The 27,913-nt window shown below is 41.8% G+C and overlaps 1 protein-coding gene across 3 annotated transcripts in view; it reads left to right on the top strand.

Moving 5' to 3' along the window:
• The window catches only part of Chd7 (chromodomain helicase DNA binding protein 7), a 202,830-nt gene that overhangs the window by 157,047 nt on the left and 17,870 nt on the right, over nt 1–27,913 (top strand). For all 3 annotated transcript variants that reach the window (XM_045142576.1, XM_045142578.1, XM_045142577.1), the window contains exons 11-23: nt 74–195; nt 723–966; nt 2,369–2,545; nt 6,448–6,591; nt 7,690–7,945; nt 13,677–13,887; nt 14,390–14,585; nt 15,232–15,399; nt 15,617–15,796; nt 19,272–19,382; nt 19,470–19,675; nt 23,274–23,473; nt 23,654–23,813. In XM_045142576.1, coding sequence (XP_044998511.1) covers nt 74–195; nt 723–966; nt 2,369–2,545; nt 6,448–6,591; nt 7,690–7,945; nt 13,677–13,887; nt 14,390–14,585; nt 15,232–15,399; nt 15,617–15,796; nt 19,272–19,382; nt 19,470–19,675; nt 23,274–23,473; nt 23,654–23,813 — 2,375 coding nt within the window. The remainder of the gene's footprint in view (nt 1–73; nt 196–722; nt 967–2,368; nt 2,546–6,447; nt 6,592–7,689; nt 7,946–13,676; nt 13,888–14,389; nt 14,586–15,231; nt 15,400–15,616; nt 15,797–19,271; nt 19,383–19,469; nt 19,676–23,273; nt 23,474–23,653; nt 23,814–27,913) is intronic.

Consider the following 27,913-nt stretch of genomic DNA (forward strand, 5'->3'; position numbering starts at 1 on the left):
GATTTATTTTGGAAATAGCATAGTGCTGTGGTCTTTGAAAAACCACTAATGGGATTTACTATATTTGAAACAGGAGCGACCTCCTGCTGATGACTGGAAGAAATCGGAGAGTTCCAGGGAGTATAAAAACAATAACAAACTCAGGGAATACCAGTTGGAGGGAGTAAACTGGCTACTTTTCAATTGGTACAACATGTATGTAAAACATGTTTCTTTTCACTAATAAAATGTGGTAGCTCTTTTCCTTGGTAGCTGTTGAAATATTAATGAAAAATAATTATAATACTTAATAAATTGTTTAAAAGCATGTTGAAAACTTAATAGTTATTTCTTAACATAGATGAACATGGATTGATAGAAGTATGTTAAAGTAATTATTTCTAAGAGACTTTCATTGAATTTAAGAAAACAGCCAGTCGAGCCGGGTGTGGTAGTGCACGCCTTTAATCCCAGCACTCGGGAGGCAGAGGTAGGAGGATTGCCATGAGTTTGAAGCTAGCCTGAGAACTGCACAGTGGATTCTAGGTCAGCCTAAGCTAGAACGAGACCCTACCTTGAAGGGCGGGGGGGGGGGAGGGAGGGACAGCCATTGGGATATGCATTTTAACTATAGTATGCATGTATGTATGTATGTATGTATGTATGTATGTATGTATGTGAAAAGATAAGAGTATCTAATATCCATATTCATTAAGCTTTTCTATTTTATTTCCCTCTCAAAGGCGAAACTGCATTTTAGCAGATGAAATGGGTTTGGGAAAAACTATCCAGTCCATTACATTTCTCTATGAGATATATTTGAAAGGAATCCATGGCCCTTTTTTAGTAATTGCCCCATTGTCCACAATCCCCAACTGGGAAAGGGAATTCCGAACCTGGACGGAGTTGAATGTGGTTGTGTATCATGGGAGTCAAGCTAGTCGTCGGACCATTCAATTGTATGAAATGTACTTCAAAGATCCCCAGGTAAAGCTCCATGGGGGGTGTCCCTTGTGCTTATTGAGTACATTGTAAAGGTTCAGAACTCAAAATCTCAGTGATATGGGGGAGGAATGTCTTTGGTTTTGCTAACTTAGGAATTCTGCTTGAGTTTTTTTTTTTTACCCATTTTTTTTGTGTTTTCTTTCTGCATCGGAGAATACTGCTTTTTATTTTTATAGCTTTCATCAGTCTGATTACTTAATTGGAAAGAGTAAAATTTTTGTATCTTTGGATTGACCACTAAGCTTTGTTTAGTGTATTAATATGTTAGTCTTGTTTCATATGCCCAAGACAAACCCAAAACAAAAGAATGATACTATTAAATATGAATAGGGAGGACATTTTATTTCACTGTTATTAAAAATTAAATATATTAGTCATTGTAAAAGATTCAAGTACAACCAAGAAGACGGATTTATACTTTGGCTCTTAGTAACAGTTGGCATAATTTTTTTCTTACTCTAGTTTGCCTGCCTGTAATTAGTAAATAATATTGATAGTGAAACATTAGAGATGACATAAGGAAGGATCATATGTGCTAAAATATTGTTAGGCATTAAAGTAATAAATGTTTCCCCTAAAATTAAAAGTAAAAGTTTGTTTTATGTGGCATGTTTATTTCATTAAGTAGAAAATTTGACCTACAATGAATCAAAGGAGGAAAATACTGAAATCTGTTTAGATTTGAGAAATTATAACTTTTATCCTAGTTAATGGTTTTTTTCTACTTCAAATGTTTTATTTTATGAGAGTTAAAAGAATTTTTCAAAGCTAATTTTTTTAACAAATAGTTAAACTTAAATTTTCCTTTTTTTTTCAAATTTTTATTTATTTGAGAGCGACAGACACAGAGAGAAAGACAGATAGAGGGAGAGAGAAAGAATGGGCGCGCCAGGGCTTCCAGCCTCTGCAAACGAAATCCAGACGTGTGCGCCCCCTTGTGCATCTGGCTAACGTGGGACCTGGGGAACCGAGCCTCGAACCGGGGGTCCTTAGGCTTCACAGGCAAGCGCTTAACCGCTAAGCCATCTCTCCAGCCCAAAACTTAAACTTTTTAGATCTCATTTAGTACCCAACTCCCTTGGCCTTTCATCTTTTAGGATCCGTACAACTAGAGAGAGTTGCCTATAATGACTTCACTATATGTGATCTATAAGGAAATTTGATCCAGAATTTTATGAACAACTTTCTAATTTCTTTTAAAAGGGCAGTGTTTTAAAACTGTTTTACCATAACAGCTGTAGCCTCCAAAATAACTTGAAACCAGTGTATGTTAACTGAAATAGAGGTCCCCAGAGGGATAAATACATACACTTAGCTGCTGTTTCTTCATCTCAGAGTTACTAATAGTCATTAAATGCTTAATAACTCTAAGCTGTTCTTGCAGGGTCGAGTGATAAAGGGATCCTATAAGTTCCATGCCATCATCACTACGTTTGAGATGATTTTGACTGATTGTCCTGAGCTGCGGAGTATTCCATGGCGCTGTGTGGTCATTGATGAAGCCCATAGGCTGAAGAATAGGAACTGCAAGCTGTTGGAAGGACTCAAGATGATGGACTTGGTCAGTGATCATGTTTTTGATGCCATTAAACCTCAGTAGAATGGTTAATGACTTGCTGCTGCTCTTGTTTTGATTGATGCCTATGAAGAGCATCTGCCAAGCCTGTTCAATATTGTGATACAGTCTGTTAAACTCTCAGTTACTTACAAACTGTTAATGTCCCAAGCAGTCATCTTGTCTCACAACAGAGTGTAGTCATAGGATTTTCAACAATGGGAAGTTCACCGGCTTGCTCTAGTCTTTTTTGTTGCTATGCTATTAGTTGTTAAGCCACCCATCACCTCAGTGATAACAGTCTAGTTGAGTTCCAACACACATAGGTTTTGCCCTATTGGTGCCAGTCAGACTTCTAAATGCAAGTTCTCAGTTGGCTTGGTCATCTGGTATTGAAAAATTTGGAATGTTCTAAGACCTTTGATCTGCAGTTTGAAACCATACCTATCATACGCTTGTCTGGTTTCTGAAGAGACAGCTCTATCTTTTTCTTCCTCTCTTGGTTTTTTTGATTCATCATTTCTGTAGACATATCACTTGGTGGCATGTTGTGGCAATAGCAGTATTCAGTTATTTGCTATACTTTGGTGCTGGGTATATGGTATCTTTACAAGAGTTGTGACAAGACCTGTTGTCCTTGAGTTTCTTTTTACTCTATTGTAATTCCTTTAATGCTGTGTTCTCCATATCAGTATGATCTCTTGTTAATAGAGTTAGTGGTAGAAAGAATATCCCCTATGTTTATGTCTATCATTTTCCTTTCTTTTGAGTTTTTTTTTGGGGGGGCCCACAAGTTTTTTGCTGAAGACTGAAACTGCTTAAGAGAACCCATGAAAACTATCTGCTGCTACTTGTCCTTCATGGGGTTAGATTGGCTAGCTATTCTTATAATTATAATCAGGCAAAAAATGTAGGAATCTGATTTATCCTACTTTGGGAAGGGTTTCCCATTTTCTCTCAGAGAAATTAATTATTAACACTGTTGTAAAGCAATTTACTAAATTTTGGTTGCCAGTTCACAAATGGCATGAACTTTTAGAAGCAGAAAGTGGTCTTAAAGGCGTGGAGTAATTGTATAGAAGGATCAAGTTGGTATCAAAGGGCTACTTTGTATTACAATGAAATAAACCTGAATTTGCAAGTAAAGACAACTCTGCATGGCAGGACTCTCCTTCAAGTGGTCCGCGAGGACAGGCTGTATGATCATATACTTCCTGAATTTATATAAAAGACTTCATCTGGTTGAGATTTTCCATGTGTTGTTTTCTTACTTGTTTATATGCTATATGCTATATTGTAAAAAACGCCTTCACTAGTGAGTAAAAATTCATTTAGGTCTATCAACATCAAACAATTTAATTGACATTTGGATACTTAAACTATTTGCCCTCACATTTTATTAATGGATTAGAATCTGTTTGACAAACAGTTTTTGTTATACACCATAGCATCCCTTAAACTTCTTTGCATAATAATAGCACATGAAGAAATAGCACATATTAGACAGGAGAGACTGGTCACTCTGTGAGAGACCAGAACTGACAGTCCTGATGGTCAGAGTCCTCCTCGCTACCCCCAAGAACCCAACATACTTATAAGACAGTAGACATTTGTTCAGAGTGGGATTGTGCTTGTGTTTCCTCTGTTCTGAATAGCTTATTTCCTGGTGTTTAAATCCTTACTTAAACATCATTTAAACTTTCCACTTTTCACATTTTTCTTAATAGAATAAGTCACAGTCAAAACAGTGAGTAGTTGGAGGTGCAGGGCTTGGGAATGGCTGTGCTTGAGTAGACTGAGCTGGGATGAGCATGCATTTGGTGAGGACGATCTCCAGGTTCATTTTCGGAAAAGGTACACCACTGAGTGTCTTCCTCTTCCCCAAGACAAAGGAAGTGTGATCTGACACCACAAGGAGAAATCACCATTTCCTCCATCCTCCACGAGAGCTCTGGTGGAACAAAGTTGCCTCGAGGTTGTCATAGATCTTTGTTGAGTTCCTTATATCCTTGTTCACTGTCAGGAGACACCACACAAGTTCAAATGAAACTAAATACTCATTCCTCCACCAGCACTAAGTAATAAATAATAATACTAACAGTAATAGTTTCAAAGCAAATGCATCTCACTCTCTGCAGTTTAGCTTGGAAATGATAACGCCCAACAGTCCACATTGGAGATCTGTTCTTCAGAGAAGTTTTTTTGAAATTAATAAATTGAAACAGCCTTGACTTAGTGTTGAGAATTTAAGTTGGTAAGGAAGGAGCTGAAGTTACACAAGTACAGTGTCAGCTCTACTCTCATTGCAGTAACTTCCTGAGTCCGTGATACATAAACAGAATACTGGGCACAGTCATTCAGAACTTGGGTATACCTGTAACCATGGTCCTTGCAACTCACCAGTTTAGAAGTTCTTGAATTGATTTTCAAGTTCCTCACACTGTTAACTTAGTGAACATGAAGACAATGGCTGACCATTCATATTTAATTGGAGACGTCTATTGAACGAGGAAAAAGGGGGGGGGGCGATTAAAACCTTGAGCTGTTTTTCATTTTCAATGAACTGCATTAACAGAATATGGAAGGTATTAAGAAAATTGTCATGATCTTGGGTCATTTCACTGGTGTGTTTACAAAACGTATACTCTGACAACTGCGTCTTGTTAGACTTTTGCTTTTGAAACCATTAAAATGCCATGGTCACTTTCTGAAATAATGTTACTTGTCCTGTATACAAAATAGCCAAACAAAATAGAAAATTATATGGCTCTTAGTATTTGCAGATTTGCTTTGTTAATACTGGTCAGTTTCAAAGGCCTCTGTGTGTTGCTTAAGTAAAATCAGAAGGACAAGGGACAACTGCATCAGGAAAGCTGGAAAGATGCTCACAAACGTGGAGAAACAACCAAATAAAGACCTAACTTGGTTCAGAGACACAAACTCAGAACTAGTATCTGCTATTTGGTTTGGTTTGGTTTGGTTTCGGTTTTTTGGCTAGAGTCTCACTCTAGGCCAGGCTTACCTAGAATTCACTATGTAGTCTCAAGCTAGCCTCAAACGCATAGCAGTCCTTCTACCTCTGCCTTCCAAGTGCTAGGATTAAAGACAGGAACTAGTAAGCTTGGCTACTTTTTTTTTTCCTTAGAAAAAAAAAATTTATTTATTTACAAAGGAAAAAGAGAGTGAATGGGTGAGCCAGGGCCTCCTGCCACTGCAAATGAACTCCAGCTTCATGCTACCATTTTGTGCATCTGGTTTTACATGGGTACTGGGTACTCAAACCCAGGCTGTCAGGCTTTGTAAGCAAGTACCTTCAACTGCTGGCCCATCTCTCCAGCCCAACAAATCCATGGCTACTTTTTTTTTTTTAAGTGATTATGCTATTTAAAACCAAGCTGACCTCAAGTTGGACATTTTTGTAGAGCAAAATGGTTTTTCATGTGCTGTTGCATTTAGAAGCACGTCTTTTGTCTCTAAAGTGAGTTGTGTAGAAAGCTGATGGAATGATGAGAGCTCAGTTGATGTGGGGAGTAGAAAGAAGCACATAGCTCTGAGTTAGAGAAAAACTTAGTTGGCAAAAGAAAAAGCATTGAGATTGAGGGACTTAGCAGTCTGCCATACTTAAATGCTTGACATAGCCAACATGGAAGAAACAGAATGGCAAGACACTTGAAGAGCTTACAGAGTTTGAGACAGGACTCTCCATGTGTCTAGTCTTATCTAAGGCAGTAACTTCCTTCCCCTTGAAGCTCCACTCATCTTTTGTTCTAGACTTATACACTTTGTAGGGTGAATGATGAATTACCCTGATGAGCAGAAACAGAAACATGGATGTATACAGAAATGCATTAGTTTTAAGAAACTGTTCTGTTCCAGTTGGATCAGTTGCTTTCCTTGTGCTGTTGTAGGAACACAAGGTGCTGCTGACGGGAACCCCACTGCAGAACACTGTGGAAGAACTCTTTAGCTTGCTTCATTTCCTGGAACCAAGTCGCTTTCCTTCCGAAACCACCTTTATGCAAGAATTTGGTGATCTAAAAACAGAAGAGCAGGTACTTACTCCTCCCACTTTGCATTTCAGTCATATTTTTAAGGATGAATGTATGAAACTGTAAAACACTGACTTGTAAGTATTTTCAGTGTAAAGATTATGTCATATTTGTCACCCTAGCAAGCATCTCTGTGCATCCTCCCCTAGGATTTTCCAAGTCATCATTACAAAGTTGTCTGACGTCCTTTACAAAGGCCTATTGACTTTGATAAACAGATTGCATTATAGACATAATTTTAGAAATTCCTGTTTGTGGCTTTGTCAGGTTTACTTCCAGGGGTCATGCCAGAAGCCCCTGTGGTTTGTGGCACTGTTTGTCTACTGGAGTTTTGGGTCTCGCTTATTTCAGAACATGTACTTGGGCACATTGATTCCTTCTGCGAGCCACATGTCTTCAGTTTAGAAACACAAGGCATAACTAGCCCATAGGATTTCTGAAACTACTGTGTGTGAGAAGCACTGGCTTAGTGTAAGAGTTATGTGGAATTAGTTATCATGTTTCATGTGCCATGGTTGAAATAATATAGAGGTAGGCTTGAAATATTGGTATTTTTTGGTCCCCTCCCAACTCACTGTCTGAAACCTCCGAATTTAGTTCAGAATGAAGCCTGTTTTGTTTCTAAGATGAAAAACAGTGCTGTGCCAATCCATGAGAAACAGAACCATGTAGAGACCTCTGCTGCTCACTGCTGCAGAGACCAAATAACACAACTCCAGCTTCATTCCTCACACCTCTAGCGAAGGAATAGACACACAGACACAGTGTTTCTGCCCTCTTCCTCTTCACCTGCATGGCTGTGAGAAATAGAAAGGAAAATGAAACAAATAATTGTGTTTTCCTTGTGTATGTTTTGAAAAGCAGGGCTTGAAGCCCTGTTCAAGACTGCTGGGTAGATGAACTTGTTTGACACACAGTTGCCCAACATTCTGCATTTCTTTAATAAAAGTTGAAAGTTTAGCTCCTTTCATACCCTTAGAGTAGGCTTTATAAAAGTAAAAATGGGTGTAAATAAATGAGACTGTTAATTTTTTATGTTAGAATATGTATTGACATGCAAGCAAATGGAGATACCAATATTGACCTGAGGTCCTTTTTTAGGTGCAAAAGCTTCAGGCAATCCTAAAGCCAATGATGTTGAGACGTCTCAAAGAGGATGTAGAAAAGAACTTGGCCCCTAAAGAAGAAACTATTATTGAAGTTGAACTAACAAACATTCAGAAGAAATATTACCGAGCCATCCTTGAGAAGAATTTTACATTTCTTTCCAAAGGTGGTGGACAAGCTAATGTACCTAACCTTTTAAACACTATGATGGAATTGCGAAAGTGCTGCAATCACCCGTACCTAATCAATGGTAAGCCTGCCCACTGCAGACTTGGTACATGGCAGTGGCTACAAGCCCCAGAAGCCCTGCTCTCCCTGCACACTGAGGGTCTCATGGGGTGTGCTTATCACTCCCTGTTCATTCAGATGGGCCCACCTTCTATGATTGCTGAGACAAGGCACCGGTGTTTTTAGAAACCTGAAAGTGCCATCTCACCTTGCCTGTCACCGGTCTTCATCATGTGAAAGAGGCAGTGTTACTGTATGACTAGATGTTGCAGGAGAGGAGGAGTTCAATCAGAGGCTCTGAGGCCACACATGAACAGCAGCTGCCCTCTCGCTCAGGTCTGCTGGAAAAGTCCTCATTCCTGTGCCCTAAGAATGAAAGATGATCTTAAGGTGTTGTCCAGTAGGTTGTACTTCTTACCAACGAGTGGGGACTTGAACTTGATGATCTTCCTGTCCATGGTGGCATGTCAGTCATATGGGTAAACCCTCTTCTATATGTTCCAAAACTGTTAAGGGATGAATACCTCTAGCTTCTGGAGCATGGAAGGGTTGATATGAGAAACATCTGTACAGGGGATGGCATGTGAGAACCATCCTTTAGGGGCAGGGAGGTTTTCCAGTCAGGATTAGAAAAAGAAAGGATGGTGAGCATGAAGTCATAACACAAGGAAAATGGATCTTGTCCACAGCCTAGCCATGTGTGAGCAATAGTGGGACCATGTGCCTTAGACACGGTGGATCCTGCCGCAAAGGCTGAAGATGGTGCTCTTGGGACGTTGTTCCAGGATGGAGGTGGAAGCCGTGGCTAGTGTTTGTGCTGAGACAGTGATGATAATATCATGTAAAAAGGATAAGAGGAGATACACACACAGAAATAACCACCTCAGGGATCATAGCTATAGTTGGGCAGCAGTTAAGACTGAAATGATGGTAGCAGGCGAATTTGGAGATACTTCTCACAATTATGAACTACCCAGCGATACAGCTAGGTTCCTTTCTAGGGAAGAAGGAACAAAACTTGCTTCTGGCTCTATTATAATTTATGAGGTTGGAGGACATCTCATACAAAGTCCTAGCCTTTCCCTATCTCTCATTGTACACCCATCTGTCACCCTGGACCCAGAAGTCCTATTTACTATAGGACCAGAAGTGGTCTATGGAAGACAGGCTAAGAGCACAGAAACCCAGGTTATTGCTCAGATGTAACATCAGTGGATTTCCCTTAATAAAATAATGTTTTTAGGTTTGTCATCTGAAGACAATACCATGTGTAGTAATTATGTTTTGTGCTCCAACCTGCTAATCTTGACACGCAGATGATCTTGTAAGGCTGTTGTGGTGTCAACCAGCCTATTGGTGAGTTGAGGCTTAAGGCAAATGCTGGAGTGAGTAGAAGACACATCTTTGCATTTAATAGCTGGGAGGAAATAATACATTACAAGAATCTCCAATGGGGAAGAAAAGGAGATAGTGCCCTAAGGGTTTGAATGTTGCCGGCAGGAGGTATGCTAAAGAAGCTGAACACCATGGTGAGAAAATCCCACTCTCCCTGTCTGCTGGTGTAAATTACACACACTGAGCAGAGTCAGGTTCCCCCATACACAGCTGATGGGTCTCTTCTGTGGCTGGTTGGTGGCTCTCCTGTGTTACCCTTTGCAGCTTGATTCTTCCTCTGGCACCTTCATGGACTCCCTGAGACTTGACATCTGTGGCCTTCATTAGGACTGGTCACATCTTGAGGTCAGCTCTTCTGTTTTTGTAAGTTAATGAAGTATCTGTTAAGCAAGTGCTATTTTACCTTTATTTTTTGGACAATGTCATTAAAAAAATAGCGGCCCACACTAAGCATGCATATGACCTATGTGGACAGTGGGTCAGTGCTGTTTGTTCTCATCTGTCCTGGAACCTCCTCTACACACAATGATCAAGCATTTGTAAGGAAGTCTTAATTTTAGAGATGAAGTTGAAATGTACTTGTGACAGAGAAAAGCTGCCCAAACAAATCGAACTTCAGTTCCACAGAGCATATCCTTTCTGCAGCCATGGAGATTAGAAGCTGTTGAATGTAGAAGGTGAAACTGGTAACATAAACATGATGGGATTAAAAAATAACAAATGATATTGAAACAAAAAAAGTGATGTAAAGTGAATTGAGTGCTCAGTGTTCTACAGGCACTCACCTAGTATTGCTAAAGGTAGGCAGGTAACTGGATAGCATGAGTAGAGTTAATAGGATTGGTCCAAACATTGTTTGAATGGAATTTCTAGTATCCTAAGAGGAGGGTTAGGAGAATGTTGGAGGCTTGTCCAAAGTCCCTTTGATGATTGTCACAGGTGACTTAAGAGTCACTGGTTGTTATTGTTTGAGGTATGTAGAATGAAGAAAATGGAAGAAGAAAAGAAAAACAATACCTGGTGGAATGTGTTTTAGAGAGGAATACAGTGCCACTTGTTTTTCTGTTAATCTTCAAGAACTAAAAATTGTGTTTGTTCATGGCTGATATAAGTAGATGGCATTATATTTGTTGCTTTGACAGCAGGCATCCATGGAAGTGTAGAAACTTCAGGATTGAAGTGAGGGCACCCTTATTTCAAATTGCCTTTGGGACACAAATTCTGTTAAATGCAGTACCAGCCATACTTGAATTTAGAGCAGAGTCAATAAAGTATTTTAGTTTATCCTAACCCATTTCCAGTTAATTTTCTGACTGATGTTTATAAATTTAACTGGAATATTGACTGGCTACTACTTGAAGACATGAATTCCTAAAAAACTGATAAGTTAGCAGATTTTGTCAGGGAAAATATTTAATTGGTGATTTTGAAAATTTGGCTGTGACATTAGAAGGCACAAATTGCCGGTCTTCCCCAAATTCCTATCTTTCCTTCCATATTGTCATCATAAAAATAGTGTTAAGAGAATGATAAAGGAAACATTTACTGATTCTTTTTACATGTGTTCACCTGCGGTGTCCATGTGTGCATGTATCCATGGTCACATGGATGTGTGTGCATGTGCATGTGGAATCCAAGGGTTGATATTGGATATCTGCCTCAACTCCTGTCCATCTCATTTATTGATACAGGGTCTCTCTTTTGGACTCAGAGCTCACCAGTTTAGCCAGCCAGCTTACTCCAGGGATCCCCTGTCTCCTCCTCCTGAGCAGTGGGTTTGCTGTTGGATCACCACTCCTACCTCACATTTATGTGGTTGTTGGGGATCTAAACTCAGTTCCTCACACTGTGCAGCAAATATTTTACCAACTGGGCCATTGCCTAGCCGCTACTGTTGTTATTTTTAAATGAGGCATTGACTGGCTACTACTTGAAAAACAGATTTTCTAAAAAATGATGATTTAGCAGATTTTGTTAAGAAATAGTGAAGCTTTTCTCTTTTGCTATTCTTTTTCAGTTTGGGTTTTTGTGTGTGTGTATGTGTGTTTTTAGGGCTTTGCTCTTTCCCAGGCTGATGAGGAATTCAATCTGTAACCTCAGGCTGGTCTCAAACTCACAGTGATCCTCCTACCTTTGCTAGTGCCACCACATTCTGTCCCTCTTTTTACTATTATGAGAATTATTGAAAGCAGTGAAAAGGCATGGTGGTTATGTTGCTCATTATTAGTAAAAATTTTAAAACATGAGTTTAGATTTCTCTTGTTTGAATTATTCATAGTTTCAGAATTTTGTATTGAAATGATTCAAGCATTTCTATCTGTTAACATTTATTTTCTCACAATGAAAATCCCGTTTTTTGCAACTATTCATTGATCATTAACTTGTTTGAAACTGTTAAAACATATTTTATTTTGTATATGGATTATAATCCTCATCTGTACCAAAATTTGCCCAGATTTGTAAGAGTAAAATATTTCTAAATTTGGGGGCTGGAGAGATGGCTTAACAGTTAAGGCACTTGCTGTGAAGCCTAAGGACCCAGGTGTGATTCTCCAGAACCCACATAATCCAGATGCACAAGGTGGCACATGCATCTGAAGAAGTGGCTGGAAGCCCTGACACTCCCCTTCTCTCTATCTGCCTCTTCCATGCACATATGCGCGCGCTCTCTCTCTCTCTCTCTCTCTCTCTCTCTCTCTCTCTCTCTCTCTCTCTGACCCCCCTCTAAAATAAGTAAATAAATAAAGTATTTTATAAAAATAAAAATTTTTCTAAATTTAAACCTTTTAAATGTATTATAAAAAGCATAAACTTTAAGACTATCTATTATAACATAATGCTTTAAATTTGTTTCTTATCCCTTGAGGGCTTTCTGTTGAATCTAGATCCTGGGTTTTTAAGTTTTCTATTTTGAGAGAGATCATTCAATTTGGCTCATGGCCGTTCTTGCTAGTGCCATAAATACCATTTGTTCTTTACCTTGCCCTAACTAAAGCCTTGCTCTGTTCCATGCTTATAGAAAAATGTGGAATACTGCCTTGTTTCATGTAGAAGAGGGAATTAGGGCCAAATATTACGAAAAGAGCTGACATTTTGTGCCAGTTTCCTATGGTAGAAAAATAGTGTGATTTGTGGAAAGCCTGGTGCCTGCTGAAGACATTTGTGACTTTAATGTGTTCTTGGTGAATTGTTTGCCAGTCATACTTAACAGGCTCCATTCTGTGTAAGACTGTCATGAGGAAAGTTCCACACGCACCTTACCATGTAAGCAGGATCACACCTTTGTCATGTCTTGGGTGTCTTGCTGAAGTGCCATGTGTGGTTGCAGTGGCCTTTTGAGGTATCTGTATCCCCATCTGTATGTCATTGGTCACCTGCTTAAGTCAGTAGTCAGAGGGTAAATGACTCTACTAAGTTTGTGAATTCATTGTGACCTCTGAAGAATGGATGAGTCTGCCCCCGGAAAGAGAGAGAATGAACCGAGCACTGTGCTGTGGGTGGCCCCAGGGTCCAAGGCAGCCACACCAGCTTTGCCTCCTGCTTCCTGACCCAGCCTGTGTGCAGGGTTAGTGGGTAGTGGTGAGGCTTTGTTCCTTTGGAGCATGTGCATGTAGAATCCAGAGGTTGACATCAGGTGTCTTCCTCTTGAGGCTTCCGTCTAACCTATACAGGTTGTTATATTTGCATCTGGAACAATGTGGAAAGGTTAGTCAGGAAGCCTGGCATCAACCCTTAGAGGTGGTGTCTGTTATTAGCTGTTTAAAAGGTGACATCATCTAAGATGGACTTTGCATTTTATGAAATTATTAGATGGGAAAAACATCAAAGGAAGGTTTAAGAAGTTCCAGTAGCTTTTTGCAGAACTTTTGGCAATGTCAATAGATAGCTGTAGAAACAAGCTATAACTCTCACACATTGTTAGGCTGGATTTCTTTGTTCTCGGTTTCAGAACAGATTTTGTTGTTTTTGTTTATATTCCACTAGCAAGCAGTTCATTTCTTTAGCTATTTAGGTTCCAAATTTTCTGTAGGTATCTGGCCCTTGGCTTGTTTCTGCCACTTCTGGCCTGACAGTCTGTTGTTGAAAGTCGGTTTGTACAGACAGCAAACATTTGTTTGTTGGAAAATGTGGTTTTTCTACCCAAATGCCTCAATGCATGATGCTTACAACTTAGATTCCTTTTGTAGGATTATGATTTCATGCAGACTGAACTTTGAGTAAGTGGGTGGACTCTTGTTCATAAACACGAGTGGGTGCTTTGGTTCCTGCAGTTTGCTGTGGGTTTTGAAAGCAAACCCATTGTTTTTAGTAATAAAAACCTTTTACAGTATTCACATTATGCTGTCCAATCTCTGCAGGTGCTGAAGAGAAAATTTTGGAAGAGTTTAAAGAAACACACAATGCAGAGTCTCCAGATTTTCAGCTCCAGGCAATGATCCAGGCTGCTGGCAAGCTAGTGCTGATTGACAAGCTGCTGCCAAAACTGAAGGCTGGTGGCCACAGGGTGCTTATCTTTTCCCAGATGGTGCGCTGCCTGGACATACTGGAAGACTACCTCATCCAGAGACGGTGAGGCCACTACAGAAAATGGCAAGAAGGAAAAGAAAGGCTGCCCTACTAGAGCTTTAAGTAGTTTACCTCGGGTCCCACTTCTGACAGGGAGGATGGAATAGAAAGAGTGTGCCATGCCTCCCTTTTCAAACTGTACTTTACAGCAACGTGTCTTACAGGGTGATGCAGGAGGAGGGCATCACAGGCTTTTGTGGGCAGATCGCCCCATTGCTTTCTGTCATTTGGGGTAGAAGAGTTCTTACTGAAGGTGGAATTGTCATCTTGCTGTTAGAAGGATCAGCTATTTTTAGAGTATAGCTATTTCCCTGATGAGGAAATAAATAAAGTTTTATCTTTGAACATTCTCCAAATTGTATGAAAAACAAGAATCTCTGATCTAAAGTTTTTTCTATTAAATCATTTCAGTTAGTGGGTACATATTCCATCGTGTAATTTTTATATGCATAAAAGAAGCAAGTGTGCTGTAGCCATTAGTCAGACCCCCTTGTTATTTTTCTAGGTACCCATATGAAAGGATTGACGGTCGAGTCAGAGGCAACCTCCGCCAGGCAGCTATCGACAGATTCTCTAAACCTGATTCTGATAGGTTTGTTTTCCTCCTGTGTACAAGAGCAGGCGGTTTAGGCATTAATCTCACTGCTGCTGATACCTGCATCATCTTCGATTCAGATTGGAATCCCCAAAATGACCTCCAGGTAAACACAAGGAAAGAACTGCTCCTGGTGCTGTTCTCATTCCAGCGTCACAAAGAATCACTAGTCAAGCTAGTCATCTAAAGGTGTGTCATTCCTCAGGCCCATGATTCACAGCAAATCAATCAGTGATCACCTTATTAATAATATAAGAATAAATCTAAGCATGTTAATCTCCTTCCAAACTGTACCTCTAAGTATCGGAACATATGGTCTTATAGCCAGCAAGTCTTATGTTTCTTTGTTCATTGTGTCAGTCAGTTTGGACTGCCAAAACAAAATGCCGTGAGTTAAACAACTTAAGCAATAGCCTCACAGTTTTGGAGATTGGAAGCCTGAGGTCAGGGTGCCAGCAAGATTGGGTTCTTTGTAAGTGAGCTCTGCCTACTTCGTAGACAGCTGTCTTCCCGCTGCATTCTCACCAATCTGACTTGGTAGCCTCTTTTTTAGAGGACCATTAATCCAATTCACTAGGGTACCACCCTCATGACCTAATTATCTCCTGAGTACCCCGCTCCCATTGGGACAACATGAAATTAGAGAGAGCCCAAACATGTATTCCATTGCAACAGCCACTATTAATATTCTCTCTGTGTCTCCCTCCCCCACTTCCCTCTCCACCCTCCCTTCCTATCTCTCATTTCCCCAGGCTCAGGCTAGATGTCATAGGATAGGACAGAGCAAATCTGTGAAAATCTACAGGCTGATTACAAGAAATTCTTACGAAAGGGAAATGTTTGACAAGGCTAGTTTGAAGCTGGGTCTGGATAAGGCTGTGCTGCAGTCTATGAGTGGAAGAGAAAACGCCACCAACGGGGTGAGATGACATTGCCCAACCCACTCTGGCTTCTTGCTGTATCTTCCCTCATGACTGAGATACTATTCTGCTTCCATTTATTTTTCCTGCTCAATATTTTCAGCATATTTGTTACATTTTGCTTTGCTATAAATCAACCTTTCTTGAGAAAAAGAGAACTTTGAGTTTCTCTTTTCATTCTGAATTTCTTTGAATACTTAATATTTCTCTGAAATAGGTACAACAGCTTTCCAAGAAAGAAATAGAGGATCTTTTACGCAAGGGGGCTTATGGTGCACTTATGGATGAGGAGGATGAAGGGTCGAAGTTCTGTGAAGAAGATATTGACCAGATTTTGCTTCGGCGAACCCACACCATCACCATTGAGTCTGAAGGCAAAGGCTCCACGTTTGCTAAGGTGCGAATCCATCTGAGGGGGCCGGGTTTTCTAGAGCAGCATCGTGGCATTAAATAAGGGCTCACAGAGTGTGCGCAGAATGTTTGCTTTGCATTACGGACTTACATAACTTATTAGCTCCATGGTGAGCCTGGCACATAAAACAGTCTGTGTATGACAGGCTCACTTTCTGTGGTGTCTAAGGGGTCTCATTCCCATGTGTTCTCTGCCTCATCCTCTCCAGGTGTGAATCCAGCCCTGTCCTTTTCCCCTTCCCCCCGGATCCAGACTCCTGAAGCACCGTTAAGAATGATCAAGCCAATCCTGTCTTTAAATCACTCAAGTTTTCCCCTCTGACCACAGCTCTATAACTCTTCGCTTCATAACTAGAACACACGATATCATATCCTACACCAGCTGTCTCCATGGTTTCCACTTAGCCCTCTCACTATCAATCCAAACTGCTCTGGCCAAGGACACCCTGAGCCCCTGACCTGAGAGCCTTTTCTGAAGCATCACCTACATATTATGCCAGCCGTCCACCCCAAGGCCCGCTCGACATTTTTATTTGAAGTGTTAGCGAACTGTGATTTACTTGCCATCAAACTCACCTGTTTCAGCTATGGAATTCAGTGCCTCTGACATATTCTAGGCTTGCTCACCAATCAGCACAATCTTTAGAATGTTGCTGTCACCTAATGCCCATTAGCAGCAGTAGTCTGTCCCTAACGCCTCTTCCTTCTCACACTTTACCCCAGTCCCTGGAAACCATAGTGTGTTACTCTACAGATTTTCCAGTCCTGAACAGGTCATATAAGTGCAGTCATAATAATATATGGTTTTTGGTGTGTTTTCATTTATTAATGAGTTTTTGAGGTGCATCCATCCACATGGAAGTAACTTGTTCCTTTTTATTGCTTACAATATTCTGTGTCTATGTGAAAGTCACGTAGTACCAGTTCATATTGGACATTGAGTTAATTTATGCACTGCTAGTTGATAATGAAATTTGGGTTATTTCTAGTGCTTTGGAATTTTTATAAGTAATATGGTTTTGAACATTTGTATACTAGTTTTTATATGGATATATATTTTCATTTATCTTGGGCATATGTCAGGAGTGATATGTTAGTTTCATTTATCTTTCCCTCTCTTCCTCATTCCCTTCCTTGGGGATTTATTAAACTTAAGACTGCACATATGCATATTTATCTCAGTGAGGAACTATCAGACTAGTTACTTTTTCAAATTTTTAATTAATTTTTTAATGGTAGCACACACACACACACATATATCTATATAATGGATTTCATTCTGTATTTTTATGTATGTACATCTTTATACTCTATTGGCCCTCTCCCTATGTCTTTTATATACTCTGCTCATTGCTTTCCTCCCCCAGTAGTCTACCTTTTTGCTTTTATATAATTATATAATGTCATATACATTCCGTCTTACCCTCTCTGACCCCCTCTCCATTAAGATTTCTTTCTCCCCTGTCATGATCCCCCTTTTAGCTTCATGACCTACAAACACACACATATGATTTTAAATCTGTGTTCCACATATAAGAGAATATGGATTTGTTCTTTCTGAGCCTAGCTTATTTTGCTTAGCATAATAATTTCTAGTTCCATCCATTTTTTGCAAAGGTTGTGATTTCATTTTTCTTTGCAGCTTAATGAAATTCCATTGTTTATACATTGCCACTTTTCTTTATCCATTCACCTGTAGATGACATCTAGACTGAATGCATGTCTTGGCTGTTGTGCAGCAATAAACAAGGATGTGCAAGTCAAGTATCTGTGGCATGCTGACATGAGCACTTAAAGTGTATAAACAAGGACGGCACAGTTGGATCATATAGTAGATCGATTGTTAATTTTTTGAGGAATTTCTGTACTGACTTCTATAGTGAGTGCACAAATTATAGTCCCACCAGCAGAGTAATTCCCTTTTCCCCAGCCCTCACCTGCATTTATTGTTGATTTTCTTCCTTTCCTTTCCTCTCTCCCTCCCTCCCTCCTTCCATGAAAGTGTGTGTGTGGTGTTCATGTTGTGCATGTAGGCGCATGTGTACATATGTGGTGGTCAGAGGTTGACATTGACATCTACATTGGCTGTCTTCCTTGATCACTATCTTCTTTAGTTTCGGGCATAGGGTCTCTCCCTTGAGCTCAGAGCCTGTTAATTCAGTTAGTCTAGCTATCTAACTTCCCCAAGGACCTCCTCCTGAGCATTGGGATTACAGGCAGCCACCATTCTTACATGGGGGATGGGTATCCAAACTGCCATCTCCTTAACCCTTGTTGGTTTTCTTGATGATAGGCATTTTGACTGATGTGAGATAGAACATCTCAAAGAATTACAATTTGTTGTTTAATTCAAGGAAACAAAAGATTTACCACTGTATTTTCTTCTACAAGATTGAAAGTTTTTCCTCTTTCTTTGAGGTTTATGATCTCTGTTGAGCTGAGTTTTCAGTGTGGTGTGAGGTAGGGGCCTGGATCCTCCATTGCTTTAGCGTGAGTACTTTTCTCTGGGTCTGACCCAGTTTCTTCTCCTTCACTTTTCAGTCTCGTCATAGATTCTTTCTTCAGTCTATACTGACTGATCAGCCCAACCAAACTCTTTACTCATCATCCCTGTTCTCCACCCCTAGCATACTGCCACGTGCACGCACGCCACGTGCATCCCACATGTGTGTCCACCAGCGTAACGTGCAGATATTTGCAAGAGTTGGACAGGGCGTCTCTCTGGGCTTCTTCCCCTTTTGTGCTTCGTATCTGCTCGTAGTTTATGTCTTTAGAAGAATGTCTTTCTAGGCAGTCTTGTTTTTCATTATTTCTTTGATAAATGACTATAGTCATGTGTTCTACTCTTTATGCTATAGGATGTTGCTGTAACTTCTCAGTAGTGCGACTGTAGATATGGTCATGTCCATCTTGAGATTACTCCTATTTTCAAATAGCTCATGGCTCCCTTGGGATGGAGGCCAGACTGTTAGCAGCTCATACAAGCTGTGCTTGCCCTGGCTTCTGCCTTCCCCCTTCCTTGGGGCTATTGTCCCCTGAATTACTCCACTCTTATCCCTTCCTCCATGCCTTTGCACGTGCTCTGCCATGAACATTTCCTTGGGATTTTTTGTTTTGTAAATGCTGTAAAATATGACATAGGCATTATCTCTTGGGGAAGGCTGTTTTCTTTTCATTACTCAGCTAGGGCTGTATTTGGGGGCCCTCTCTGTCTGTTACATGCTGGGGTGTACCTGTTGCCTATCATTTGTCTTGGTACAGTGTGTGCATTTGTTTCCTGATCTGTCTTACCCCCTGGAGAATGAGCTGTGTGAGGGTCAATCTTGCATCTAAGTCCCATTTATTATACTGCCAGACGTGTGAGGAAGAACACACAAGAGTTGAGTGAGTGGATAAACATGGCCTGCTTTGCATTCTGACTAAGAAACCCATCTCAAAGTAATGCATTTCCCCCCCTTTAGGCCAGTTTTGTTGCATCCGGAAATAGGACAGATATTTCCTTGGATGATCCAAACTTCTGGCAAAAGTGGGCTAAGAAGGCTGAATTGGACATTGATGCCTTAAATGGGAGGGTGAGTGAGAAGTCATATTCAGATACCTGTCTGACCTGACCCAGGAGTCATTTTGGGAAGTTTCACATGCATTTGCTCTGTTGTTAGAACAACCTGGTGATTGACACTCCACGGGTGAGGAAGCAGACCAGGCTGTACAGTGCCGTGAAGGAAGACGAGCTGATGGAGTTCTCAGATTTGGACAGTGATGCTGAAGACAAGCCTTGTGTAAAGCCCCGGCGTCCCCAAGACAAGTCACAGGGCTATGCCCGAAGCGAGTGTTTCAGAGTCGAGAAGAATCTGCTTGTCTATGGGTAAGGTTGACTTGCCATGGGAACTACTAGACTCCCCAGTTGCCACAGAAGAACTGTGTTTGGATTAGCCCGACTCCTCTTCACACCACCAGGCGAATGCCTCTGCAGTATCTGCCTCCAGCCTGGTGAAAGTGTCCAGATGTGTTCAGACCCTCCCAAGTATAAAATAGTCCCCTAAGTTAGGAGTGAAGGCTAGTAAGTATCTTAAGGAATTCTGGCATGTCCAAAGTTACTTGTAGATTATTAATAACTGAGAATACTCTAAAACTGCAAAATCTTTTTTACTTACCATCACATAAACTTTATGATAGCAATATTTTAACAATTTTCTGCTATGAAAACTACCAAAATGGGGGCCTAGGAGATAGTTCAGTAGTTAAAGGCACTTGCTTGCAAAGCCTACTGTCCCAGATTTCAATTCCCCAGCCACTGAGGCAAAGCTAGACAGCCATTGCTTTGCAGTGGCCAGAGACCCTGGGATGGACACACACACACACACACACACACACAAATGCATGTGCATGCACAAATAAATAAAAATTATTTTTTAAAAAAAGTTACTACAGGGCTGGATAGATGGCTGTGTGGTTAAGAGCTTGCCTGTGAAGCCTACGGACCCCAGTTCAAGGCTCGATTTCCCAGGACCCACTTTAGCCAGATGCACATGTGGCACACACATCTGGAGTTCGTTTGCAGTGTCTAGAGGCCCTGGCGCACCCGTTCTCTTCTCTATCTGCCTTTCTCTCTCTGTTGCTCTCAAATAAATAAGTAAAAATAAACAAAAAACTGGAGAGGTGGTTCAGTAGTGAAAGGCCCTTGCTTGCAAAGCCTGATTGCCAGAGTTCAGTTCCCCAATGACCAAAATGAAGCCAAATAGGAAAAGTGGCACATGTGTTGAGTTCATTTATAGTAGGTGGTGTATTTTTTTGTTTGTTTGTTTGTTGCTTTTTTTAATTTAATTTTTTTTTTTTTTTGGTTTTTCGAGGTAGGGTCTCACTCTGGCTCAGGCTGACCTGGAATTCACTATGGAGTCTCAGGGTGGCCTCAAACTCGCGGCGATCCTCCTACCTCTGCCTCCCGAGTGCTGGGATTAAAGGCGTGTGCCACCACGCCCGGCTTGTTTGTTGCTTTTTTTGAGAGAGAGAAAGAATGGGCATGCCAAGGCCTTCACTTGCTGCAAATGAACTCCAGGCATGTGCACCCCCTGTGCAACATTGTCTGCTTGCATTACTGTGCGTCTGGCTTTACTTGGGACCTGGAGATTTGAACATGAGTTCTTAAGCTTCACAGGCAGGTGTCTTAACCACTGAAGCATCTCTCCTGCCCTGTAGTGATTTTGAGACCCTGGTGTGCACATGCATACACACAAATGTATTCTTAAAAAATATTGCCAACAGCAGTAACCTCATCTAAGACCTGAGTGATCATTTTAACTTTGTGAGTGTGTTCCATTCCTTCTGCTGGGAAGTTTGCTCCCAACACACTGGATTCATTTTTGTAGTATCATAAGGCCTTCAGTACTTTGAATAGCAGGGTGCTCACCCGAATCAGTACTATAAGTTATCTCACAGACTGTGAGACTGTAGGTAAATTCCATTAAAATAAAAACTGCCATAAAAGCAGTCTTTCTGCTGTCCTGATGCTGACCTCTCTGTGATGGTTTCTTCCAGGGGTTCACCATAGTGCAGAGTAGAGACAGACATGTTTGTGAAGAGTGCAGGGTTCTGTAGGTGGCCCTTGTCTGTTTTTCTAACAGTCCAAGCCAAGTTTAGACACTCTGCTTCCTCTCCTTGGATGTCCATGTCATCTCTGTCTTTGCTCAGGCTGTTCCCATTAGCTAGGTTCATCCTTCCTGTCCCAAACCTCAAACGTGATAAGCCTTATACCTGCTCCCCTGCAACACCTGGTACAGACTCCTTCCTTACACCCTGGACTCACATTCTCATCACACTCATCATGTTGTTTCATGACTCTTGAGTGATCTGCCTTTTTCTAATGAGAAAGAGAGAATTGGTGTGCCAGGGCCTTCAGCCACTGTAATCAAACTCCAAATGTGTGCATCATCTTACGCACTTCTGCGACTTTGTACGTTTCTGTCACCTTGTGCATTTGTCTTTTATGGGAACTGGAGAGTTGAACATGAGTCCCTAGGCTTCACAGGCAAGTGCCTTACCCACTAAGCCATCTCTCCAGCCCTTCTTTCTACTTTTTTCTATCAGAGAGTTGGCACACCAGGGCCTTGAACCTTGAACCTTGTGTGCTTGAGTCACCTTGTGCTTCTGTGTTATGTAGGACCTGATGAGTCCTTAGACTTCTCAGGCAAGCCCTTAACAGCTAAGCCATTTTTCTAGCCCAACCTGCCATTCTTGATGGAGTCCCACTGAGCAGCTCCTTGAGGACAGGTACTCTTTCTTTGTATCCTCAGTTCACAGAGCAATGCCAGACATAGCCAGTGCTGCATAAGTGCAGCTGTGTGGTGTACACAAAGTCCAGTGGAAGCCCTTCCTGTATCAGCAGCTCTGTAGGCTATACTTATTGTACACACTGAGTCTTTCTGTTGCCTATACATAGAACTGAACTCGCCCTGCTTCAGAGCTTTACTTACTTCAGCCTAATGATCATAGTTACAACTTTTACTGGAGACCATAGGATTCGACTGTAGTAGTAACGCCTGACTCTTAAGAAGGACACTGAGAGCATTCTGTCTTTCAGTCATGCCTTCCCTCTTCCCACATTGGGTTGAATACCTACTGTGGGCTGGACTTTCAGGATACTTTCAGATACCAGGTGTACTGTACCATTGTGATCAAGACAAGCATAGCAGCAGAACTAACAGTGTGTCATGAGAATACTAGACAAGGTAGTATGTAGGTAATGGAACATAGGAACTTAGCACCTATAAGTCAGAGCTCAATATTACTGTCCCTCTTCTGTGGAGAGAAAGTTAGCATGAGCAATCTGTGGCAGATGGATACTAGGAGTCTCCCATCTATGGGGAAGTACTGGGGCTTGTAAAAGAGAAGAGGACAACAAGTACAAAGTCCTAGAGCTGAGGTCCATTCTTGAGGCCAAAAGAAGTTCACAGGAGCTAGGAAGAAACTGGGTGTAATGGATGGGAAGAGGGCTCAGTGGTTAAAGGTGCTTGCTTGCAAAGACTGCCAGTCCACGTTCAGTTCCCCAGCCAACTCTGCAAAGCCAGACATAAAAAGTGGTACAGGTATCTGGCATTCATTTGTGGTAAGAGATCCTGGCAAGCACACACACACAGATAGATGATGGATGGATGGATGGATGGATAGATAGATAGATAGCCAAAGTATGGGGAGAGGCCTGACTAGGGTGAAAGGTAGGCCCTGGGAAAGGATGTTTGCTACTGTCTGCAGCCAAGGCCAAGTCTTCTCCACCAGTGCAGCATAGGAGTGTTTGCACAGTGTACTCCCTCTGTGAGGGGTTGTGTTTCACTCTTTTGCATGCATTGTTTTCCTCTCCCCTGATATAAAATATTGCTAATGTTGACTTGGGATTTCCCTGACTATCAAGGAAGAGGCCACATCTGCAGTCAGAGGCCCTATCCACACGCTGCCTGTTTGTTTCACAGCTGGGGCCGCTGGACAGACATTCTGTCCCACGGGCGCTACAAACGTCAGCTCACTGAGCAAGACGTGGAAACCATCTGCAGAACCATCCTGGTGTACTGTCTCAACCACTATAGAGGGGACGAGAACATCAAGAGCTTCATCTGGGACCTGATCACACCCACTGCTGACGGCCAGACGCGAGCCTTGCTCAATCATTCCGGTAGGTCGGCCTTGTGCTTTGTGTGCTTCTGGATCACAGAAAGTTTCTGGAAACAGCAGTGCTCCCTGGTAAAAGGAGGCAGTGTAAACCCTATAATTCCCCACCTGTCCCTTTCAGTATCTGCCCATGACAGCAATGTGCAGCATAAGAGCTCTGTGACAGCGACTGTGGTTCTTCTAGGTCTGTCAGCCCCTGTGCCGAGGGGTAGGAAGGGGAAGAAAGTGAAAGCCCAGAGCACACAACCAGTGGTACAGGATGCGGACTGGCTGGCTGGCTGCAACCCAGATACCCTGTTCCAGGAAGACAGCTACAAGAGGCACCTGAAGCACCACTGTAACAAGTAGGTACCTGGGTCTGCCAGCGAAACCGGTGCTCTTCCCAATGAGGGCGTGGCAGGGAGCGAGGTGGCGCCTCAGGTGACTCATTGTAAGTGGTTTAAGAAAAATGCACTGTTTGTAAATGAGCAACTTGTTGCATTCACAGTGCAGCTACCCATCACCACCATCTCTCCAGCACACACTCGTTGGTCCCCTCGCAGCCTGCCCCTTTCCCTGCCTCCAGCTCTGGCAGCCATTAACTTGCCTGTTCTAGCTGCCTTGTGAGTGGAGTTCCACGGCGTTTATCCTGTTAAGTCTGGCTGGTTTCACTTAGAGTCATGTTTTCAACGTGTCAAAACACTTTTGATAGATGAATACTATTCCATTGTCTGTTTATGTGTGTGTGTGTCATCTTGTTGATGCATTCATCCATTGATGGACATTAGGATTGTTTTCCACTGTCATAAGTAATGCAGTTGTGAGCGTTACAGATGACTGGCCTTCAGCTAATATCTGATCAAGAATCGTGGTTCATTTTACATAATTTATATGACTCCACCTTCAACTGGCCAGTTCCATTGGGAGGTAACAGTATTTTTGTTTTAGTAAATTCATTACTAGGTCCTATGTGTTTAGAATCATACTCTCTATTTTCTGCTTCTAGAAACTCAAATTATTGAAGAATGTGGAACATAAATTCATTTCCTTGCCTAGGACTTTCCATGTACATCTTCTGTGTTGTCCACTGAGTGGGCCTTTCTGAGGGTCAGTAGTTGAGACAGTAGTGCTGAACAGCCCAGCCACCTCCCAGACTTGTGTGGCCTTTAGAAAATTTCTCAGAGTGACAAGGTCAGCAACAAGATCTCATTGGATGAGGCAAGGCAGGATGTAAATAACTAGTACTGTTTTAATAGTAACAGCAGTCTAAGCATACTAGCAATGTGCTTCTGTACATTGTGTATGGATTATCTGTCTTGGGTGGCCTAAAATAGCCTTGCTTATTTTATTTTTATTAATTATCCAATCGGTTAATCATAATGCTGGGAATTAAACCCAGGTGTTTGTTCATGCTAGGCAAATACTTTAACCATTACCTGTGTACGCAGCTTTTTAAATTTATTTTATCTTTTCTTCTTGAGGTAGGTAGACTCTCACCATTACTGTCCTCAAACTTCTTGGCTCCTGTACCTCAGCCTCCTGAGTAGTTAGGACTGCAGCGAATCACAGTTGCAGTTTTTTCCCATTTAACTGACCAGAATTTGGAGTCCTCTGCTGAGTAGTTTATCTCTCAGCCAGCCAAGGGCAAAGCAGATGTTGACATGTTGACCTCCTTTCGACCACCATAGATCCCAGGGGCTCTTGAGAAATTCAAAGAGGACTTTGGAATTATCACCTCAAATCATTTGGTATCTCTGAAACTTGTAGTTAGGCATGGTGTCTCTTGCCTCTAATCCTAGCACTCAGGGCCTTAGGGGGGAGGATTCCCATGGTTGGAGGCCAGCCTGAGCTACCCCATGAGCACTAAGTCAGCCTGGGTTAGAATGAGACCCTGTCAAAAGGAGAGAGAGGAGGAAAGAAGGAAGAGAAGGATGAAGTGGAGAAGAAGAGAGACTTGGTACTGTGGTGGCTGTGGACATGGGATTGCTTACTAAAAGCTGAGCTATTAGAAAACTTATGTGTCCTTGTGGTTGATGTCAACTCTGGGTCAGTAGCCGTCTGAGCTCTGGCGTCTAACAAAGGAAACAAGGTGGTTCAATGTGGGACAGTGGGTCCCGCTCCCGGGTGCTGTTGGGGCTGTGGTCGCTTTCACTTCCCATTTTCCTGTGTATCGGTTTCTCACTGTGGACATGAGAGGAATTGGGGCTTTTGTACATTTTCACTCCTTTCGAGAAGGATGTTGATGTATTCAGGCTCATCTTTGAGATGGAGTGAGTGATCCATTGTCCTTTCCCAGTAGACCGTGCTGCTGTGAGAGTAGATCTTGTCAGATGGAAAGTGAAGGAAATATTGATGTTAAGATAGAAATGAATCCCCAGGGCTGGAAAGATGGCTTAGCGATTAAGACACTTGCCTACAAAGCTAATGGACCCAGGTTCAGTTCCCCAGGACCCATGTAAGCCAGATGCACAAGATGGCACATGCATCTAGAGTTCATTTGTAGGAGCTGGAGGCCCTGGCATGCCTAGTCCCCCCCCCCCCCACCAACTCCTCCTCCTCCTTTTTTCAAATAAAATTGAGGAGTAGCCTGAGAAAATAATTGACTGCTTTTTTTCCCCCCACAAGTTGCAAGACCATGAGAGGCCAAAACAGGATGAGTCAGGGTACAGATTATTGAGTGTTGTGTGTGGCCCTGGGCTGGGGCTTCTCCAGCAAATTGTCACTAGTGAAATAGAGGAAGGAATGTGGGTAAGGCCCAGTCATGTCCATCTGTCACAGAGTGCAGACTCCCTGGGGTCAGGAGCCATGCTCTGGCCTTCCTTTCTCCTCCCTGTGGTGAGCCTAGCCGGCATTGCACACTCTATTGGCAGCACTCCACTTGTCCCTGGCATTGGTTTGAATTTCTTTTCTGAAAAAAGAAGCCATTTATAGTTAGCTCATAGAAAAGTCTCCACATAACTAAGATTGCCCCGACTTGGAAATCTTTGTCTTCTACTAAAAGGAAGAGAAACCATTAGGCTCCTGCCCATGTATGTCAAGTTTTGCTGTGAACAGTAAAGACTCCAGCCACAGGTAAAGGGGATTTCCTTTGGAACTACCCTTTCTGAACTTCCTGTGCAAACTCTTTAAGCAGAGGATAAACACAGTACTGACCATACTATCACTTTCCATTCATTGGTTCATTGTGGCAAAGTCAGTGTTTAATCTCAAGTAAACAAAAGAAAGAATAACAAAAGGGCATTATCCACAATGATTGTTTTACCATGGCATATTTTTGACTATTTGCAGCTCTACAGTTTGCCCATCTAAAACTCCTGCTGGCCACAAGTGGACTCAGGGAGATTAAAAAAAAGAGTGTTTGTGTGTGTGTGCGCGCGCGTGCATACGCACAGCACATGGACATGTCAGAGCCTGTTGCTACTGCATGTAAATGCCAGGCACTTGCATTACTTTTTGCATCCAGCTTATGTGGATGACTTGGCAATTGAACCCAAGCCCATAGGCTTTACAAGCAGGTGCCTTTAACTGCTGAGCCATCTTCCCTGTGCTTCGTGGGGGATATTTTAAAGGAATATCCTTGGGATGAATCCTAGTTCTGAGTGCTTATACTCAAGGTGACTGAGACCTTGAGTTTATAGCTTGTCTTCTGTTACCCACAGTGTTCACATTGGTTATATGGAAACTGGAACTTGCCCTACTTCAGCTAGGGTCATCATGAAGAACAAATGAGCCAGTATGTGTAAATGGTATGCATTGGTGTAAAGTGTTTTGCAAGTATGTGTCAGGATTATTCAGCAAGGGAAATGGCACTGGAGAAATTGGTCCTTGCCAAGAGGGTGGCCTTTGAGTCCCAATCCTGGATGCACAGTAGGGGCGGCCCAGCAGGGAATGTGAGATTTGGAGTACAGGGATGTCCTTTGAGATAATGGCAGATGGATTTTATTGAAAAAATCGTGTTTTTGTCATTGAGGAAATCCAAGAAGAATTGAAAATCTGGTTCCCAAATTATGCCAAGGGGTTTAAAAATGAGTTCATTGCAAATGGGTGTCAATGAATTGGATACATTTTAATCTTGTGGTGTTTATTATTTTTAAACCACAACCAGGCCCTCTGAGCTAGAGGGACTATACATGTCTAGCATTCCCTGAGGAGAGTGAGAACCTACCTCCTATCCACCCCATCACCGTCTCTGTTCCTCGGGAGCAAAGTTGTATAATCTGAAAAACCTGACATTCCATATTGAGGGTTTATTGTAAGGTAGTAAAACCAGATTTTATATCTCGTTTATTCCTACAACTTCTGATGTGCTTCCAAAAATGGTATTAAGGCAGCAGCTGAGGAAATTTTATGAGATAATGAAGCAGAACAGTTACTGAAAGCCATCTGCTCAGTTGTTTACAAACTTGCTTCAATACTTCAGAGGCAGTGGTAGGGTACGTGTCTAAACTTCACAAGCTGCACTAGG

The sequence above is a fragment of the Jaculus jaculus genome, chromosome 2 (assembly GCF_020740685.1).
Source record: "Jaculus jaculus isolate mJacJac1 chromosome 2, mJacJac1.mat.Y.cur, whole genome shotgun sequence".
NCBI lineage: Eukaryota > Metazoa > Chordata > Mammalia > Rodentia > Dipodidae > Jaculus > Jaculus jaculus.